Source organism: Ostrinia furnacalis, unplaced genomic scaffold (genome assembly GCF_004193835.3).
Source record: "Ostrinia furnacalis isolate ACB-3 unplaced genomic scaffold, ASM419383v2 OfSCF4245, whole genome shotgun sequence".
Classification (NCBI taxonomy): Eukaryota; Metazoa; Arthropoda; class Insecta; order Lepidoptera; family Crambidae; genus Ostrinia; species Ostrinia furnacalis.
In genome coordinates this window covers 1,344,827-1,366,986 of record NW_021134484.1, presented here as the reverse complement: position 1 = coordinate 1,366,986, position 22,160 = coordinate 1,344,827, and the positions used below count along the sequence as shown (strand labels likewise).

At 34.8% G+C, this 22,160-nt stretch overlaps 1 protein-coding gene across 4 annotated transcripts; it reads left to right on the top strand.

The window, feature by feature from the left end:
* The first annotated feature begins 7,428 nt into the window (after positions 1–7,428).
* Positions 7,429–22,101, top strand: Gasp (Chitin binding Peritrophin-A domain-containing protein Gasp). Of its 4 annotated transcripts, none has more exons than XM_028313481.1 (5): positions 7,429–7,675; positions 17,056–17,265; positions 18,252–18,440; positions 18,939–19,146; positions 21,739–22,101. In XM_028313481.1, the coding sequence occupies exons 1-5, from the start codon at positions 7,444–7,446 to the stop codon at positions 21,791–21,793; spliced, it is 894 nt and encodes a 297-aa protein (XP_028169282.1). In that variant the 5' UTR covers positions 7,429–7,443; the 3' UTR covers positions 21,794–22,101. The 4 variants fall into 4 exon arrangements, with proteins under 4 accessions (XP_028169282.1, XP_028169281.1, XP_028169280.1 ...); XM_028313480.1 differs by having other exon boundaries at positions 18,936–19,146; positions 21,739–21,997; XM_028313479.1 differs by lacking the exon at positions 21,739–22,101 and adding an exon at positions 20,446–20,907.
* Positions 22,102–22,160: the final 59 nt, after the last annotated feature.

Here is a 22,160-nt window from a genome sequence, read left to right as displayed (position 1 = left end):
CAAACTCATAATAATGAATGAGTCTTTCTTCCCTTTCTATGAAGTATAATTGAGAATTAGTATTTTGTTATTTTTTCTTAACATGATTATAAAAATTCAATCATCACAGTCATAATACTGAAGCTGACTGAATCAAGGTGTCTGAATAAAGACACGGAGTAGGAGCTTGGTTTAATATTGTCTCAGAAAATGTTAGACGCTTTGGTTTCAGTACATGACATAAAACTATTTTTTGTTTCTTGAACTTTGTTTAATATTTTATCGTCTGGCGTAGAGATTTCTACACGATTAACATGAATTAATTTCAATTAATTCGCCTTAGAATGGCGACCATTTTTTTTTTAGACGTTAATACGTTTTTTCACCAAAAATAAATAAATAAAAATAAAATAGAATGCCGGGGCAACAGGTACATCAGTAGTACCATATTGCCCATTTAAGCTTACCTTTCCTTGGCAGTGAGTTTTGTATTTGGCAGTCGTTGATCAAACAAAACGTACCAGACTCCGCTATACACTCCGCAAATAATAAATAAATTTTAATATCCTTCTTTCGACATTTTACACTACGCTCCTAGTCCCAAACTGAGCAAAGCTATGGGTCCTAGACAACGGATATTAAATCTCTTCGGCGAAAACAGGATAATTCAGATCGAACTTCACTTGGTAAGTTCGTTTGATCATATAAAAATGAGCTAGACTTAGTCACAATCAAATGGTGCAGTCAATAGCATCACACTATGCCTACATTTTTGTTCAAATTGGATCCTAAACAATAAATTAGGACTCCACAGTGTTCAGCAGCCGTGTGGTGACGGCAGAGTAGAATACATTTGTCACCAACCCCTACTCTTCCCGCGGGTGTCGTAAGAGGCGACTTAGGGACTACACATCAAACAGAGAACGGGCAGCAGCGCTCTCTGACAAACATAAATCTTTTAAACTGCGATCTCCAACCCGCCTGCCAAGCGTGGGGATTATGGCAAAACCCTCTACTATAGTGAAGGAGGCTCATAGTCCAGCAGTGGACTGTAAAGGGCTGTTGATGATGAGTGTTCAGCTTGATGTCTTGATGTCTTTATAGTATAGTCAAAACATAAAAATTTTCATGAACCAATTACCGAAAAGTATTGCAGTTATATCGTCTATACCTGACTGATTACGAACTATGTTTGAAGCCTCGAAATGTTGTGTCGGCTATGACCCACTTTTCCTTCCCTTCATAATTTATAACCCACATTTCATCGTATGCAACACTATTGAAAACGTAAAATCTGAATTCATAGGGAACTGAAGTCTGCAATCAATTCTATTTCTGCAAGCCATTACTCACCGGCTCGCAATTTTTAATGCATGTATGGAATCGGCGAGACGCGAGAGGAAGTGCGTCGCCCGCGCAGCTATATCGTGCAGGGCCAGTCCATGAATACTAAATGCGAGGTTCCGTTATCAGAAACTTATTTTTGTAAGATTTATTGATAGGTGTTGAGTTTGACAGCGAAATGGTTAAGTTCTCTATGCACTTTCTGTATGATAAGGAATGTCAGCTGAAAAGTTTTCAAGACAACGAACTGTTTTCAAATGAGTCCTTTGTCTGAGTTTGATTGGCAAAAGATTTGTACCTACTCTCACTCGATTTGGTTTGGAGGATTCGATTTCTAGATAGATGGGATAAAAACGGTACGAAATATCATTCTGACTCAGTTTAGGACTCATGATTTAATAACTTTAAAAAACGGATATAGTCAAACATCAAATCAATCACATTTTGTAATTACAATTATTGGATGAAGTAATTGAAATCATAGGAAAATAATAGTACACATTCATGCATCAGATTTGGCTCTACCGTGCAGTCTAATCGAAATATGTTAAACGTTCGTTGGCAGCTAATAAAGTCTGACATGAGGGTTATTACAGCACACACGTAAGACAAGGAAAACAAGGGTTAGTGTAAGGTTAAGGACACACTACGTATTCGCTTCGATGATTCAAATCACTGTACAAACACCCACTGATTCAATTTCTATAGCTTAGATTTGCTACTAAGTTTTTGAAAGCAAAGGTGTTTTTATTTGACCTATGCGCGGAAGTCAATCTCCCGGTTCAATAGGTGAATAAGCCAATCGACCCCATCAATATCTTTCGATTGCTATTCTATGGAAATCAAAGTGATATTAAGGTGCAAACTATTCTTTATTCATCTATTCTATAATGCCCGCTAATCAAATTACTGTTATGTCACCTACCAATAAAACATAGATTTTTGCTTTACAAAATCCTTGGAGTGCCAATCATAGGAAATTAATATTACATGAAATATTTTTGTTAAGATTTTGAGAAGCCTAAAGCCAATGTTGCATGCGAATAAGTACATTTATAATAGGTACTTAACTACGGGTATTTTAGTAGAGTCTATAGACGAAGAACCGCAATTTCTTAAGATATGCCGGACGCTTTGAAGAAATGAAGAATTGTTAGATTTCCAATCCTAGAGCAGTCATGATTCTCTAACAACAACACAAGGAGGACGATTCCTTTCTTGTAATTCGTGGGTCGACATGATTTTATATTTGAGATATTTAGGTAGAGTCGTTTCTGTCAGTCAGAGTAAATTTGGCATTAAAGATCTTAACCAGTAATAAAACGGACAATCAACTTACACTAATTGTTGTTTCATATTAACCTGTCAAAGCCATTATTTCAAAGGCAAGAATAGTAAACACAATAATTGAATGTATTGTGAAAATGTTTTGAAGTGCTCAATTGCTTGCTGCTTCCGCATGCCGCGCATAGCGGCGCAGGCGCAGTGAGGCAAACGTCGCGGTGACAACCGACCTGTACATAGATTATGCATGCAACAAGCAACAGCGAAAATGAGTAAAAATAATAACCATAAATAAATACTCTTTATTGCACACCAAAGAACAGAACAGAAAAAAAAACTCCTCTTCGCTCTGGTGAAAACCGACCTTTATTATAAGCTATGGTTAGCGTTATTCAAACTTATGACTCTATTCTAAATTAATAGACTTTTCGGGTTATAAAACTCACTATATTGTAAAGAACTAAGGCTTGTTCAAGGAAGAAACCAGATTTAACCTCTTGTAGCTGTTCAATATAAATTAGGCACATTACCACTTTGATTGAGTACTGCACTTGCTTAGTGTTTGGTATCGCTGCAAGCGGCAGACCTTCGCGGCGGCCGCGGACGGTCAAAGACTTGGCGAATTACCTCTCTGTCCGAAATATCCAAAACTTATGCATCATGCCACATCATGACTTTACTTTTCAATAAACTTTTTTAAATTTTTTTTAAATAGTCCCGTTAGCCCCTCGTACTAAGCTAAACATGCTTGTAGTTGCACGAGTGAGCTATATATAATCTTTGCACATATTTGCGCTTCAAGAGATTTCTCTGTATTTAGTTACATGATGTTTCATTCTACAGGTCGATCACTCATCAGTCTACATTTTTTGTTGCATATTATTACAGTTACCTACTGTAATTTAAATACATAAGATGTACGCTATTAAATACCTATCAATGGTAAATAGAGTTAAAATAGATTCTGTGTTTTAAGTTGCATTGTTCAAAATTCTATAAAATTAGACTTTTCTATAACTTCATACACCCTCGTATTATATACTTATGAAATATTAAGTTTAAATGCCTATAGATCATCCATGATTTATAATAGGTAGTGAAGTTAAATCGTGAAAAATTGCTTTGACATTTGCACCGCAAAAAACAAGGATGTCATTCAGTCCTTTCGTAACCTTAGAAATGCCAAAACGACGACTCTAAAATATGCTCATAAATAACACGACTACAGACTAGCCTTGAAGAAGTTGTACTGAAATAGCAGTAGAGATAAATGCAGTACAAATAATGGTTCCTACCTATAAACAAAAATATAACTACTAATTTCTTACTTAGTTATTTTACTTACTTGTCTTACTAATTTCTGGTAATCTAAGGTTTTATGGGTATGTGAACTGGCACTATATATGCCTCATAATAAATTTATAATACCTACTACATATTTTACTATTGATTTCCTTTAAATTGAATTAGAATAAGGGTTAAGTTAAGGGATAGTTTATTATAAGTAGTTACCTTGTTCCAAAGTAATAAACGAACATCTCACTTTTAAAGTAATTAATTTTTAATTCAACAATTGGCACTGACCGTAAGATACATGTTTGTAGGTTCTATTTGTCTATAACCTCTTGTTACCTATACCTTTTAGTTTGCTAAAGATTACGTTACTTGTGATGTAACTGTTTGTTTTAACAAATTAAACTTTTTTTGAAACCTCTACATTCGACGATCAGTAGAAATTGACAATTTTTTTGGATGAGAAAAAAAGTTTAAAGCCTCACCTTTGTTGTGGTGAAACAATCGCTCATTTATGACAGTCTCGGTTATCTACCACTCGATTATCTTTGCCGATGGAGCCTTCGAAGCCGTGGACAATGTATGATGTACTTACTTCCTAATCAGAAAACGTAGAGTGTTTCTAATTACTTGCAAATTGATTACAAAATGATAATAGCTACGAATAAAGTACTAAAGATGAAAAAAGTATCTAATTCTATGGAACAACCTACCCATTGTTCTCAAGGGAGTAAAATTGAGTTGTAACATTCTACGAGTATACTCGACGTATCATTTATCTAAGACGATGAATTAAATAAGTATAAAATATAGGAGTTAACGCAACATTAGTTTAGTTTCAATTTATTTAAACTACTTTGTCATATAAACTATTCTTGATTTAAAACTTTTGTTTGCTTACACGAATGTACCTCTGTTTTAAACACACAAATCAATTAAAATCAATTTATTTATTTATCGGTTCATAAAGTACATTTTAAATACTTGTAAAGTAAACTCGGTTCCTGGTTCAAAGATGTATCACAGCAAGGTGCAAGGCATGAGCGATGAGTCACGATCTCAGAACAGATTCACTTTCCCTGTCTGTTGGCTGATCAACAACAATTTAGGGTCAACGTCCACTGGCGCAGCTGATGAGCTGGAAAACAAATGAACACGTACTCTAGAATGATCGATCATAAGATTAGATTTGGTCTGAAATATCAATGAAAGTGTGACAAAGACAATACAAACAATGAAGAATTTATGAATTACTTTCTGTATATTACAGTTCAACGTCGCGACTATTTATTACCGATACTCCATATTAATAAATGTTGTATTCATAATACTCGTAACTATGTCACATTTCTGTAAAGAAAATAGTCAATATTGAAACGTATGTAAATGTAAACGTAACATTACTGATACAAAAGAATCATACAAAATATAAAACACTTAATTGTACTTAAAACTGCTCAAGTAAGATCGAACTATCTGTCGAATTTCGCTTGTAAATAATAAAGAACATCTATACATGTATTCTTTATCCCCAAATTGACTTTAAATATATTCAATTTACTTCATTATTTTTGGTATTGAATTAGTAGCAGTCTCTGCAAGCCTCGTATTCTACAAAAATACGATTTCATTCGCAGTAAACTTAAAACAGTGCTCTTACAATCTTATAATTGTTCTACAACATGAAACGCAGACAATAATTTCATTCACACGTTACGGTGAAGTGCACCGATCTCAATGGACAGCGAGGTTTACTCGTATACAGTGTGAGTCACGATAAAGTGTACATATGAAAATAGGTGAAACTAGACCTATTTTTATCGACAAAAAAGAGGTCAATTTTTTTTAGTTTTTTTTTTAATTATTTAAAGAATTTTTTTTCTTCAAATTAGTTATTTATTTATTGACAAAGATCTGTCTATTAATTATTGCAAAGAAAACGTAATAACTTTTAAACTAAGGGGTATATCCTGATAAAATAAAAACAGTAATAATGCTAAATAACAGGCGATACTAAAAAATACATAAAATACTCAACAAATAATAAAAAAATATAGGTACATTTTGACAAAAATCTGCATTTTAATTCGTGTTTTTGGCTATTTGATAAATTTCTTCAAATAATGCCCCCATAACAGGTGGTTTTTATCGTATTACCTTTGTAAAACCAAAAATCCTATGTCTCTATCCCTATCAAAACGTTTGCAATGATCGTTTAAAAAAAAACTCAAAAAATTGTTGACCTCTTTTTTGTCAATAAAAATAGGTATAGTTTCACCTATTTTCATATGTGCACTTTATCGTGGCTCACACTGTATTAATCGTCACTAAGATCTATTTATAACATCTTCGAAATTGTCAAGAACTCGGTCAGGGTACACTACAGGAACCAGTTTTTCAATTTTATAGATCGAGTAGCTCGTGTCGGAAAATGGTGTACGCGTCTTAATAAAAATGTTCACTATTAATCTTAATTTGACTGTTTGTTATTGGTTTAATATACCAGGTGTTGATTTCAATCCTCATCATAACAAATTGGACATAATAAATATGGAAATGATATAGACAGTCTATTACTTTCCTTGTTATCTTTTGTACGCTTTTCTTTTAATTCTATTAACTAGCTTAATATTTCAATGATACAGCAATAACTATAGGATCACTACTGTGGTAATTCAGATTTTTATTAATTTAAATGCAGCATGATTTGATTAAACAAAGTCTATAAATTGATCATGATTTCTATCTGTCTATGTAAGTCACTGCATATTTTTGAATAATATTGACCAAATATGCTACGAAAATTCGAGAATAGACGTTTCTAGCGTTACTAAGCTAAATTTAGAACTGCTCGTATTGAGTTCGTTGATGTCTAATGTATGAAAGAGTATTAATTTACTTCTGTGTTCTTACATCTTAATTAATTTTAATAACATATAATAATATGTTCAAATACATTTTACATGACACACAAAAATATATCTGTATTAAATTTAATCAAACCTATGTAATATAAATAAAATCATTGAGCAAAAAGTTATTTCTTAATAAGCTAAGCCCATAATAGATGAGAAACAATCTAAAAAAAAACATTATTATTTTAAAGAAACATTGCGCACTCTGTATTCTATTAATATGATTATAGTAGTGGTTCAAATACAGTTTTTTTTTCATAATAATGAAAGAAATATGAAAAAAAGTAGAATTATTCCTTAATTTTCTGAGTTCGAGAGAGATTCGCCTCATATTCTGAACTATGAAGATTATCATCAACAAATAGCACGTTGTTTTTACTCCGCAAAGTAAGCAAAAAACTAAGCATAGTTTATTGAATTAAATCAATGACAAAAACTTACAAACACTAAATAACAGCAAAGGAAATGGACTAAATTTTTCTTAACCACTAAATAACTTGAAAAAATCGAACTGCCTAAGGCGGGAAAATCTTTTAAAATCTCAAATCTTTGCACTAAAGGGATCTAAGAGTCAGAGTCTAAGTCCATGTGTAAACCCAGTCCAATTCAATATCAATTGATACTCATAATGAATCGTAGCGTAGTTTTCGGGCGCGTCGTGGATCCCGGGAGCGCACCCTCCGCTGCGCAGGCGCCGCTTTCCACGCGCGGCGCACGCCCACCCAATATAAAAGCCTCCGTCGCCCGGTCACCCGCCCGCAGTCAGTGCTCACACATAACAGTGTCCACACGTACAAGGACTTACAGTTCAAACATGAATTCACGGTGTTTACTTGTGATAGCCGCCGCCCTCGGCGTAGGTACGTACAAACAAACATATTTAACGCGCTCGCTATTCAGTGAAAAACTTGGTACAGTGTTTCCACAACAACTTGAGTGTTGAATAGAAATTGCAGATAACGTGGTGTAATAGATTTTTGTGCGCTCGCTTATGTGCGAGGTGGCGAAATTCTAGAGCGGTCGAGAAATTTACGAGCGATGGATAAAAAATAAGTGCAACAACTTCTCGGAAAGTTGTGGAAAGCTCTGTAGCTGAGGCTTGTGGGGAAAATGTGTTTCTAGTCTACTTGGTGCTTGTGAAAGCTTGAGTTTTATGAAAGGCCTGTGAAAATTTAATTTGTATATTTAAGTTTTCATATTAAATTAAATTTTAATTTCAAATTATTCATAATTTTACAAGTATAAGATCTTAAGTACCTTTTAAGTCAATAAATGTCACAAATGATTAAGCATTATTGTAAGTTCAAATGCAGCTGATTTACTATCGAAAGCTGCATTTGCCCGAGAACCCGTATTATCTGGGGACACTTTCACTCGAGCTTTATCACTGATTTTGTACGTCATTTTGCAATTTAATCCACCTCCAGCGGAATTACTTCCGATAAGACATTATGGGAGCTTTATATTTATGAAGAGATATTATTCATACAACTTTGTTAACTGCATTCAATATTGCACTTACATTTTACTATTTTTGTAAATTTCTATTTAATCTATTGTAATCATTAAGTAATCTAATCCACTAATTATTAATTAATAACTCGTCTTGAAATGTGTATATTTAATCACACTTTTAATGTGTCATTAAGGCATATTTTCGTTGCATCAAACTTTGGACAATAGCATTTTTGTCATTAATGCTTATTATGACACTTTTAAATAGCTCATTTTGGGTACAATTTCAAAATCAAAGTCATTAATTAGCATGTTTCTATCGTAACCAGCCTAGTCGGGCCCGAGTGAGTGGGTTCATATTCTAGGTTAAACTCATAATATTCCTTTCGCAACTATCGAATGGTTTAAACTGTCTCAGTGTTGAAACAATAAAAGTTTAGTTGGGAAATAAATCATAATAATGAGACGTAACATAATATGTAATTAAATTTTTTCATAAGCTTTTCCTGTTTTATACGATTTGCAATATAAAGCAGTTTTCAGGAAACTGAAATTTTTACAGCATTAAGAAACGCGACCCAAATAACCAAATCGTTCAATGACCCGTGGCTAAATGTGTTCATCGTAATAATAATTGCGGTAACATAACGAGCGACTGAAAATGCAAATGGTACATGCTATTTTCGACCTTTCTGCTTAGAAATGAGAGAAGTACAATCAAGCATACCCTGCAGGACGCTCTGTCTTTTTTCGTTAGAGCTACTCGTATAAGCCATTGTTTAGAATTTCTAACACGTACCTGATTCTCACGAAGCGCCTGTGTAGCTTGCGCAAGGGCAAATATTCAATAATGCCACTTTTCTCACATCGTACTTTGATCTATTGTAGTCTGCTAGTAAGACATTGAGTTTATTTACAATAGTGTACACAGATCTTGAACTTTCTTTTAAAGATTTATCAATGTAGTGTAAGTGAACACCCAGCTTTAGATTGTACTTAATATTCATTATGTTATTAGAGTGAGCGTGAAGGTATTCAATTATCGAGCCCCGTGATGCGTGCGCGCGTTTCACGAGAAGAAAACACGGTGAAAATCGCAGCTTCAGCGCGTGCGCTCTGATCTATGCGATTATGTGTCGATTTTTGTGTCGTAAAAAGTAGAAACTTAATAATAACGTGCCATTTGTATATGTTGCTATTACGCTTTATGACGTGTAGCAGAAATGATTTGTAGTAATGTCTTAAGTACTAATTATGTAACTACACATAATGGTAGTACAAGGCATAGTTGTAATTAGCGCGTTTGTATACATAATAATTCATGAGCACGCAATTTAACGTGTGCACAAAATGAGTACTATTACTTTTGAGTTAATTATGCCCAAGATGCGTTTGGTATAATTAGATGATATAATTTTCAAAATTAAATGCAGCAATGTAAAAGATTGCCAAAAATAACTTTAAGATGATATGAATAAAAAATAAAAATTACAAAGGCACTTTACCCTTTAATTGGGGTTTTAACTTCATTTGCCAACAATATTTACGAATTCCAGATTACTACGACTTTTCAATGAATATTTGGACTGCTGAAATATAGTTTTCAACTTACAACCACCCAATTATGTTTACATGAAATGCCATTAAAATTATTTGCATCATGATTGACCAAACTTGGCACTTTGTAATACTTAATCTTACGGTCTCTTGTCAGTTACGCCTCTCCTATTTATCAATATGGACTAATAAGGTGAAAACCTCATTCACTTCCACTTTCGTAGAGGCTATTTTAAGGTCATATTAATTATGTAAGAGGTCAGCCATAACGGAAACGCATTCGCAATTAACGATCTCGCGTACGTACAATGCAACGGAAATGTCTTTGGTACAACATCACGATAGATAAGTCGTTATACCATCCAAACAATAGATCATAAATACGAACGTCTAGGTTTTGAAGACAACCTAATTCTTATGTAATTTTTAAAGAGATTGGTCTGACCACTTGAGATACTTTTTCGTAATTAAATATCTTGTATATTTTCGTATATAAGACGCATTTTACACTCATTGTTTTTAAGGAAGTTATGCAATTACGTATCTCAATTATTTACTTAGAATTTTTGATCTGATGAACTTGAAATCGCAAGAAGATGTAAGATAAATTCAGGTTTAAAAGGATCTCATGAACTTGACTCATGTTATTATTTTAGTAGACTTTTTGTGTTCCTCACCAAGTGGTTTACCCTTGAATAACATTTTCCTCTCACCTGAGGTTAAATATAACGATGAGGTCATGCAGAATCAGGATGGAATGGGCACTTTCCTGTTCAATAAAAGTGATTATCATATTTTATTGAAATATTTTTGGAAAAGTTATTCTAATAAACAATTATGTTCGTGACTGATTTGTCGGCCGTTTGGTGTAGTGGTTCAGAACGGACTACTATGCCGAGAGGTCCCGGGTTCGATTCCCGGCCAGGCAGAAATTGAAATGATGAATTTTAATTTCTGTGACGGGTTTGGGTGTGACTATGTATAATATTTATGTAGGTATTTTAAAAAAAAAAGTATATACGTAGTATATCCGTTAAGCTAGCACCCATAACACAAGCATTAAGTTGCTTACTTTGGGGCTAGCTGGCGCTGTGTGAAATTGTCCAAAGATTTATTTATTTATTATTTATTTACTGATGCCAAATATTAGACGAAAGAAATATTTGGCAAACCATATTTTAAAATACTTTTAATGGAGTGGCATACAAATTCTAAAAAAATATTAGTACTTTGCATCTTATTACTTGACTTTATGTTCATAAATGAACGAACTGTAAAACAGATTGTAGATAAACCCAAGGCCAGAATCGTAAGCGATCTTCTGTGATTTGGTTCACGGATTTACATGCAAAGTTGGTTAGTATTCTGCCATTTGCACTTAGTTCTATTGGCCTCGTTACTTATGCACTGTGCCCTTAAGGTTACAGACGGGTCGATTGTAAGTTGTAAGACTTGTAAGTTAGTCCCAGTAGATGCGGTCTCGCGGAGATTGTCTGACCTTCGGCGTGATACTCGCATGTAGGGACATTGTTTTGTTTTTAAACTTCGTTTACCGGCGCCGAGGCTGTCACTAAATACTTCTTGTAGGCTTGAATGAGGAAGTCAGTGGTTTTGAATGTATTGATATAAAATACACTACAAAAGACATGTGAAAGAAATATTTTAAAGATTTCGATGCAAAATTTTCCTCTTTCCTACTGTCGTAATATGAATCAATATTTATTCTGAAACCTTCAAAAGCTTTTATGATATTAATAATCATATAAAATGTATTTGTGATAAGCTTCTAAATTAATCGATTTCAAATACAATTTTAAAAGTGGTTTAATTGCACTTTGAAACTTTACTGTGTCTTCTATACTCTATGCATGTATCAAGTATTGTCAGTAGATAATATAACTCCCACAAACCCATATGGTGCCAAATTGACAGTTGTATAAGTGTTACGCGCTTGCGCACCTGTCGACGTGAATTCTTATGGCTGTTTAGTTTGTTATGTCATGTCTGTCGCGTACTACACGCACCAGTGTACACTTTAGGACAACTGTCACGTTCGTGTCTATTTTCATGGAAATGACGTGTTGAAGCGTAGTAAAGTAGAGTTACTAAATGTCTAAATCTTGTTATTTTAAAATTGACTGCACAAAAATGCCGTAAACTCAAACACGTAGCACGAAAATAAACAAGACATAATAATTTCAGAGCGCGCCGCGAAAATGTGTAATGATTATGTACAATGCTATTTGAAGTCATTGACCTATGATCTAACAAAGAGAACTAAATTATATTTTTTTAACAAACTGTCAGCTGTCAGTTACAAAAAGTATTCTAGTTTCAAAATGCCCACATTAGGCCGTTATGAATGCGTTCAAAAACGATCCCGAACTTTCACCGAGCGTGTTCAACAATAGTTATCTAATAGTATTTTAAATGTTACGTCAGTGCTTCTCGTGTCGTGGATCACAATTAAAGAAATTACCTACACGTACATTGCGTGTTGTTTTTTGTTTAGCTTTCTTTGAAATAATGTTGGACGAGTGATCCGAAGGCGATCGTAAACAACAAATCGATCTAACTCACATTTTCATATATTTTCTTTAGTTGCATGCTGATTTTCAATTAGTGTATGAAATGGTTAAATGAATACTGCACGCCAAATCTAGTTTACTATTATTACGAGCACGCTAATTGAAATAACTAATGAAGATCACCATTTAAATTATTTTAGTCTTCTTTTGTTTTACAGTGTCAAATTAGGTAAGATGATGTTAGTTAATCTAAATTTAACACATCGCGGTTACTTAAATGGTTTCGTTGTTTAATGTCGCGGTTACGTTACTTAAATTCTAGTTTAGGTGTAATTGAGTTTTATGATATTTATGTTATTAGATCAAAACATTTGGATTAATTGTATCATGTTTACATATTTGGCCAGTTCTTAAGTTAATCAACATTAGATGTTATAAAAAAAATAAGAAATTATCGAAACTTTTGGATGGAATGTTTTGTGAATTCGCCATGAAGGTATTATTCAGTCAGGAGATGTTATCTACCCTATTATTACACTCATATGGTTCGTATTCATGAATCATACCTTCCCAGTCATGCTAATGAGTCTATTGTAGTAATATGCTAAGTGAATCTGAGTGATAAAGGTTAGCGAGTTGCATAATACCAAGCGCATCGAGAGCGAAAGTTCGCCCACGGCCCACATTGCTGGGTCAGCCTCAACTCACACGGGTTACTTAACGATTACCTTATTGCCTACTTAATACTTATGCAATCGATGCTTCCGATATGATAGGCTTTTATGAATATTTGACACACTTAGGCAGGTTTCGGGCTGATTGCGGTTAATGGCATATCTGTAAGGGTGTTACGTCTTTGTTTATTTGTGCGAAATTTTGGGGTGCTTATTGTGAAACAGCCCAGTTTGAAGTTTATTGTGTCATACTCACTAATATCATAAACGTAAAATGAGGTTGGCAACCCATCTTTGTTACTCTTTCACACTAAATTTCTGAATGGATTTTGATGAACTTTACGGTAATGTCCAAATACTTTTGACAACCGCTATAAGCTAACACTTCAAAAACTACAAATGGAGCATTTTCCATGATAATTGAAAAACTTCATGTCACTGTTTTTCCAACAATACGTTTCCCTAACCCACTAACCTCATGCATTTATACAGTTATATATGCCTTACATCACGCATTATGACAGCCGGTGAGAATCTATAATTATGTCATGTGCAGGCGCATACGAGTACGACCTACGCCTTGCGCAAGCGATCGGGTGACAACGGGCCGATGGGCTTGAGTGATCGATGTAGGGTGTAGGCAGAGTATGCTCTAGTTTGTTATCTTTTAATCGAGGGTACTCTGTGAGGGGGCGTATATTTAATCTATGTCGTTTAGAATCATTCTTTCTGTCATCGTTCTCTTTACGACGTCCAAGCTTAGAATTCTTCTGATATAAATTTACCACGTCATGTAGAGCACATAGTCGCTCCCATTGTCTATGTTTGGCAACGTGAAGATTAGCCGATGAGCGCACAATTACTCGGTGGTTAATGCCTAATAGGCCAGAATAATCGCTGTAATATTTTACGAGTAACAATTACTTTAATAAGTCCAATTCTTGCTTGTTAATCGAGTTACCGTTGCGGATGGCATGTAAATGTTTTAGTAATCGAATTCGATAATCGTCTATTATTCGGGCCGTTAAATTGGTTTTAAATAAAAAAAAATATGAGCGAGTTCGCTGTTACAACCGGTAATAATGAAAGTTTATTTTTATTTCATTGTAATCACATTTCTAAAAATGCACGTGTAACTAATCGTTTTAAATGTTTAAATTGGAAATTGTCTAATAACAATTCATTTTATTGTTCACTTCACTGAGAATCTCCGCACAAACGACAATTTTATAGAAAAGCCAAATGTCAGTGATCGTTCACAAGAACTAGGCTGCCTCTGAGGCACGTCAGGCATTCGGTCGACCAGTTTGCCTTGCTATTTGATTATAATAGGAAAGGTTGTCTAGACCGCAAGTAAAGCGAGCGACTCAGGATTGGATACATTCCGCAAATGTGTGAAAATTTATAATATATGCAAAATACTGGTATTAAGTCAACAAGTTATATTAAAGTGATAGTAATATGTCAGTTCTGCAATTTAAGTTATTCAGTTCTGCAATTTAAGTTATTGCATATTATCGGGTTATGCAGTTAATTTGTTACGGACGTTTTCAAAAGTGCTATAAATCTCCTAGTAAAATAAGCTGAGACAGCTTAGCAGGACATTTTCCGAAAAAAATCATCGTCAGAAATGTTTATTTATTTATTTATTTTAGGAATTACAATGTTGTCAGTTTATCGTATTAAGTATGTATATGTAATTAGTAACTTAATAAGCTTTTACTATAATTTTTAGTTGTGTACCAAAGATCATTTTGTAACCATAACCAATAGAGCAGAGCAACCTAAAATCGATGTTCATAGCGATTGCATAAGTAATTAGCGATGTTTTCATCACCATGTGTTTAGTTTTGTAACCAATGAGTGCGATTGGATAACCAAGCCATAGGGAAGAAGTCCATGGAAGCATTTAATTGCAGTTATGAACAACGCTCGTTATACTTACTCTATATTCAGTACTAGAGATGTGCGTATGCTACGTTATTTTTTCTATATCAAAAAAATCTATATATAAATAGCTATAGTAAGACAAAAATAGATCTAGATTCAGTATTTATAAGCAACGTACTGCTTTGAACAATATAGAAAAGGTTTTTGTGCCCATAAACTTTAATAAAGTTGTTCACACTGACGCAATCATCATAAAAGATTCCTTTTAAATGAAACTGTGAACATCACTAGTGGCCGTACATTCTGGAAGTGAGAGTGGCTCTTGCGCCACAGATTAGTTTCTTTCCAGTTTCTGCGGCAAATGTCACCGGCTGTGCCACTGGCATATATGTAAACATGACATAATATGCGCGCACACGCAGCTTTTACATGTAACACGTGTTTAAAGATGTTTTTAAAGTGACAAAAGTGAAACGAATATTTTTAAAATAAGTGAAATTTTCTATTTTTAAAAAGTTCCAAGTTGTTTTCGTTAACAAAACAAGAAATCGGCATTTCACATTTTTAACTGTTAAAAATATACTTACCAGACCATTTATACGTAGGTAAGCGTAAAATCAACTATGTATCTTTCTGTAACGTCGAAAAAAGAGTTAAATTGTATTTATCTATGGAGACTGCAGGCGACTGTCTTTGATCCAGTTATGGAAATCTAGTTTATACAGTGATTATATCTTGACACACCTTGTTACTCGTAATCGTAGCAAACCATAAATAAATGTATACTTCCGTAAAGTCCAAAACGAAATGCAGTTTACCCCAGATAATCGGGTAATTTAAAAATGTGTCTAATTGAAGTTATCGTGAAATGAATTATAATTTATGCAAATAAAAGCACTTAGTTCTTACAACATCTGAGGTTAAATAGTTAATAAATAAAGTCAGCATACCAAATTACCTCGATGACAAGATTTATGTAAAAGTTATTTTACTTAGATAACTTTTTGTCTTACAGTACCTAGCTGATTTCTAGAGGGTACAATATTAGTGTTAAGTTTACAATTTGCCTTTTACTAATCGTTATTATGCTTACGTTGTTCTATTTCTTTTCCAAAGTGTTCAACATAATTGCATCGATTGTTTTTGACAGTCAATTCTTAATTCGGTAAAAAATCAATCATAACATTCCATCTTTCACCATTTTTCCAAGCAACTCAAGCAAAACGCAACAAAGAAAGTGGCGAACACGTTCAGTGACAATTATACAAAACCACGAATGTGCCAACTGCGGTGACAGCTTGCCCAAGCGCATTCCGAAGAAAGAGCGGCCCTGCCCGCGACCGGTCTTGCAAAACCCCACCCGGGCTTAGCAAACTGAGTTTTGTAATTTTAATTAAAATTCAAGAGGACTCGTGCTCTGATGTGTTGTTTCCTTCTTTATTCAACGTTGACAAATGTCATTGTGCAGCCAAATTACGCTGTGAAGCGGAAAAAGTGAGATTGCGATGTAATTTTTAATACTCGAAGCGAATTATCTTAGTTTTGCATTATGCACAAGAGAAACTTAAAAAATAAAATAGTAAATTGTTGGTAATATAATATAGGTAGTTGGGTAACATAAGGACAAAACGAACTCTACTATTTCTTTTGATATACGGATGAAATAATATTTCATATTAAAAGCTCGTATTTGAAGCATTGGTGAATTGGTAATAGCAACCAATTTTGAAATTACTATAATTGATAGGAATTTGCAGTATTACACAGGCCTATTAAATGTTTCAATGGCTATTGCCAAAAACGCGTGTGAAGCAACGTTGAAATTGATGTTTATTTTATTTTATTTTATTTTTATTTTTCTTTATTCAGAAAACCACATATATATTAGATATATGTTAGAAATAAAATCGATTTGCATTTCACGGTCTCAAGGCAATTGAGCTTCTGTTCAAGTTTTCACACGAATTAGGTGTATTATTTCACAATGAATCACGGTTATACGATCTACATAAGTGGTTATAAATTAGTCTAATACGCGAGCGCACAAAAATGTTTTATAGCCACAAATCTTCACACCACATTCAACTTTCCTTTGTTTTGATCCTTCCCAATTCTGACCAGTTATTTTTTCTCCAGCTGCGGCGCAGGAGTCGTTCAAATGCCCAGACGACTTCGGCTTCTACCCCCACCACATCTCTTGCGACAAATACTGGAAGTGTGACAACGGTGTAGCTGAGCTGAAGACGTGCGGTAACGGTCTGGCTTTCGACAACAGCGACACCAAATACCTCACTGAAAACTGCGACTACCTCCACAATGTTGAGTGCGGAGACAGGACACAGCTTGGTGAGTTACCCCATATACTTAACTATTATCTTGGTGTTATCATGGCCTGAATCCACTGAAGTGTGGACTAAAACACGAGTTAGCATGAGGTTAGACTTTAGGAGGTCGGTAACATCTATTAATAAGTTCATAACTCACGATTCCTTTGTACATGTAAATTAAAATCCCTGGATTTGCCCTAAACACACTTAACACATAACCCTTCGAAAGCTTATGCTTGAGCACCAATCTTAGATTCTCACAGGATCGTGACTTCGTGATGCATGTTCGTGGATTCTACATTCTAAAATACTCAATATCCTTTATAAACACGATCCGATTAATACAGGTCTTAAATGCTAATTCTTCCAAAGAGTCTAAACATAAAAAAACAATAATATGTAAAATTGTAGAATGTCTAGATCGTTACAAAAGATGATAGCATTCTCGTTGGTAACAACGAAGAATATTTTGTGGTCAAGGCGACAATTTGCATAATATAATTCGCGAAGCAAGACCAGGATGTGTTAGAAGGTCACTAGACCAATACAACAGAAACTATTCACATTTGCGACGGAGAACGGATTTATAGCTGTGACATAATATGTAAAGCGATTACATATACATAAAGGTTCACCTTGAACTAGAACCGCTTTTTGGTTTTCCCATCGATGGTCATTAATATCTGCCATTTTTGCCATAAAAAGATTACGACCAACGAGTATTCTTGGAAGTTTAGACCTTTAGATTTATGACAGATCTTATTGGTTAGTTTTTTATGCAAACTAGTTTGGAGTTGAGCAAAAAATGTATTTCTCATGAAGTCGGTATCGTTTTCGATAAAAAATCTAATGAATAACATCCGTTGCAATTTTAGGTTTCTGCTAGATTGTCGGTCGAGTTAGGTGTTTATGCAATGATTTCAATTTTCGACATCGTGCTCATATTTTGTTTTACTTTAAATTCTCGAAACTTTTACCAACACTAACCAAATCTCTTAATTCCAGAGCCCCCAATTTCCACCCCTCACTGCCAGCGGCTATACGGTATCTTCGCCGACGAAGCCAAATGTGACGTCTTCTGGAACTGCTGGAACGGAGAGGCCTCCCGCTACCAGTGCAGCCCCGGACTCGCCTACGACAGGGAGTCCCGCGTGTGCATGTGGGCTGACCAGGTCCCTGAGTGCAAGAACGAGGGTACGTAACGGAGTAATATCGTCAATGATTACAGTTATAGATCTGTATAGAGATGATTTTTAAAAAGATAACGATCACTTTTTGAATCGATTCGAAATTTAATTCTTATTGCTGTTCGAATTTTAAAAGAGTTCATACTTTATTGCTGTTCGAATTTGAAGTGTTCGTTAGAGAACTCATTTGTTTTTCAGTATTTGAAAATACATATTTAATTTTTGAAGTTACTATTCAGATAAGAACTTAGTTTGTATCAAGGAAGTTAGTATGATAACTTGAGAAGAAAATATTATGTTAATCTTTTGTGTCTATTGCCATATGTATGTACTATAACTTTAAGTCGTAATCCCCACAAACTGTCTTGAAGATCTACATTCCTGCACAAAACAACTTTGAGCACACACTCCGCTCATTTCTCTCCGACTGCTCACCGCTGTTCTGGTCTGGTTTCTCCTTCCGACCTCTTCACTCACGTAACCTTTTTTTGGTGTTTCCCAGAAGTAGCGAACGGTTTCTCTTGCCCTGCTCCCGGTGAAGTGTCCAATGCTGGCTCCTTCAGCCGTCACGCCCACCCTGAAGACTGCCGCAAGTACTACATCTGTATGGAGGGAGTTGCCCGCGAATACGGATGCCCCATCGGAACCGTCTTCAAGATCGGAGACTCCGACGGCACTGGTAACTGCGAAGACCCCGAAGATGTTCCCGGATGGTGAGTTCTCTTCCTTATTTATCACATTCTCTTCTTTAATTGGATGCTTTTGGGACCAAAAAGTACCCTTTTTTGTATAAAGGTACTGTGGATATCCTTGAAAAGAATTCAAACCTCTTTCCGCAACTATACCAAGTAATACTGACACAACAACTTAAACAGTTCTCTTCCAAACTCACTGGTTGGATATCACTTATTCCGTGGTGTTTGATCAGCTTATGTAGTACAGTTAACACTTTCGCCGCGTCTACTGAAATGCCTTAACGTCGCGATATTCACTGCTGAATATATGCCTTTAGCACGCCACTCTGCGAGCTTTAAACCTCAATATTACACTTCAGCAATGCTACTGTACAAAATGGTATTTCAGTACGACGAAGCGTATATTAATCTACTCATAAATTGTAATAATAAGTCCCTGTAACCACTCCCACACAACGTTGTCCCTGTGACTAACACTACTTCTGCACTATACGAATAGAAACACCGCACGTAAGTGTCATAGGCGCGCAGTAGTGTAATTGTAGGTAGATAGATCTCGCCCACCTAGGCGGCAAGTATGCGGTTCGGAGCCTTGCGCTTACGACATATTTGGGTCAGCACTGAAATTAACATGACTTAAGGTAATTCTACGCTTGCACAGTGATACGACCGTGGTCATTGCCGACCGGTGTAACGGATGCATAACATATGGTAATAGCCGTTTGTGTACGTAACAGTACTTTTTAGACGCTGATTTTTCATGCCTCGCTTTTCAGACGAGCTGTTCACGTAAACAGTTAGTTTGAATCTGATTTCGGTTGTACACGTCAGCAACGCTGGCCGACTGATGTTATCAATGGCTGTCTTTGTGAATACAACAATGCAAAAGCCAGTTTTACACATACTTCAGATAAAACTAGTTCTAGATCCGAAACAATGAGGAGACTTTCAAAATCGTTGTCTCCGGTTCATGGTCTGTCTGCCTTGAACAATCACATTCGGTCCAACGAGATCCACCCGATCAAGTTTCGAACGAAGGTCGACAACAAAGTTTCAATTTTCTTAAAGTTTTTGCACGGCATATAGCGCTCCGAACCATTCGAGAAAAACAAAAGTTAGATAACATTACCAGAAAAGCGAACGGATATTATCTGGTTTCAAGGCAGTTTACTAGTTACACAATTCTCTTAGTCAGTACTACAACTTAGTAAAAGTTGCTAGAAATTTTAATATGTCCGCGAGCTAGATAATGATAAGAACGTAGAGTTAAGAGCTTAGTATGATGAGGCAGGCAGTAAGGAACCCCTACATTTTCAGCGAGGACTACTACGGAGACCTGGATCTGAAGACGATCCGCAAGAGCGAGCTCCTGGCGGGATACAACCAGGACGGGCCCCGCGCCAACAAGCCCCAGCTCAAAGCCCGCCCCCAAAAGGAGAACTAAGCCCTTCCCCCACCTTAACCTTTAATACTCACATCGTTCTACAAAACAAAACTTTTTCGCACCGAAAGCAACAACACTAACGTAAATAACACTGGCATGTTTTAAAAATGTTCCTTTTGGTGCGCGAAGATTTTGTTCCAGGTTCAAATTTCAAATTCGAATTTGGTTAGGAGTATGTATTCGTTTCTAGTTGCCAAATACTTTTTCGTTGTAGCCTTTTTTAAAGCAGTTTCAAGAGGCAGGTTAGAAAATTAGTAGAAAATCATACAGCGATAGAAATATTTATTTTTTAATATTGTATCATAGTTTTGATAGTTTCCTATGAATCAGAATTAGTTTTACCCCGACAGTTACAGTTGTGTATATTAGTTTTGTACCTTAAATAGGGAGTACATATTGAACAGGTTTGCATTTAAAGCTCGTAGCTCTGTGTAAAAGTAGAAAATCGTTGTTCCATTGATTCCCAACACCCATCACTTGTAAATATTTTTTGTACTGAATTATTTCGCTGCGACTGAGTGTTGTTGTTTGATAGAAACTGTAATACTTAAGTTTTATTTTTAGTGATAAAATAAACAAAAATATAAAAATTTAAAGTTGTGTTTATTCTGTAAGTAGTGCTGCACTATTGCACAGTTGTCCTAACACCTTCTGTCACGTCTTTTCCTTTTCGATTGCATTCACTTTCTAATAACAAATAATCTTCTTGGTTCTGTCTTCAAATAATTTTCTTCTAATAAACTGTAAGCGGTTCAGTAACAGTCGATGGACTGTGACGGCGAATCCGCTTTCCTTGGGTTAACCAGGTATGTTACCTTTTTATAACAATAATTGAATAATATACTAGTAACTAATAATATACTAGTGCTCGTAACTGGTTCTTACATAATTTACAATTTAAAAATTGTTAACTATGATTATGCAAGCAGAAAAAATTTAATGCAATTAATTCTAATTTATTTGGATTAAATGCACTAATAATAATTTAATTTATTAACAATACGTAACTAGAATTTAACTTATTAAAGTAAATTATAGCTTTTTTTGTTAAAATTAAATCATCTGATGACTTGAACTACCTAATCTTTTCCTTAATGATTATAAAAAATGCTTGGCCCGAATCTTTTTAGTTAATAGATGCTAAAATTAGTGTAAAAATTTTACAGCGAGGATTACTACGGCGATGTAGACCTGAAGGCTCTGAAGAAGTTGGGATATTGAATGACAAGGAGCGGCTCCAAAGGCAGACTGAATATCAACCCTTTTGACTTGATTTAAAGTCCTATCTAAAGCAGCAATGTTATTATTTATTTTACTACTACTTTTGTTTAACACAAACCGCCTAAAGACAGATAGATAAAGTTTGAAATAAAATAGGTTAACGTTAGATGATTAAAAATGTTACTAGCTGGAATGAAAAAAATAATTGTCGAGAAAAAGAATTAATTTATTTTTAAAAGTTCATAAAAGGAATGATCTGTCTGAAGAGGCGCTCGTTTGATAGCGATCAATCTTCGAATCGCTCGAAATATATTCTAAAGTCAATTTTAAATGTTGTTTAACAAGTATCGTCAAAATTGCCATTTTT

Coding starts and splice junctions, on each gene's coding strand:
- Gasp (XM_028313478.1), top strand. CDS start 7,444: ATGAATCGTAGCGTAGTTTTCGGGCGCGTCGTGGATCCCGGGAGCGCA. Junction 7,676..17,055: donor AGCCGCCGCCCTCGGCGTAG/GTACGTACAAAC, acceptor TTTTTTCTCCAG/CTGCGGCGCAGGAGTCGTTC. Junction 19,147..20,445: donor CCCGAAGATGTTCCCGGATG/GTGAGTTCTCTT, acceptor CTACATTTTCAG/CGAGGACTACTACGGAGACC.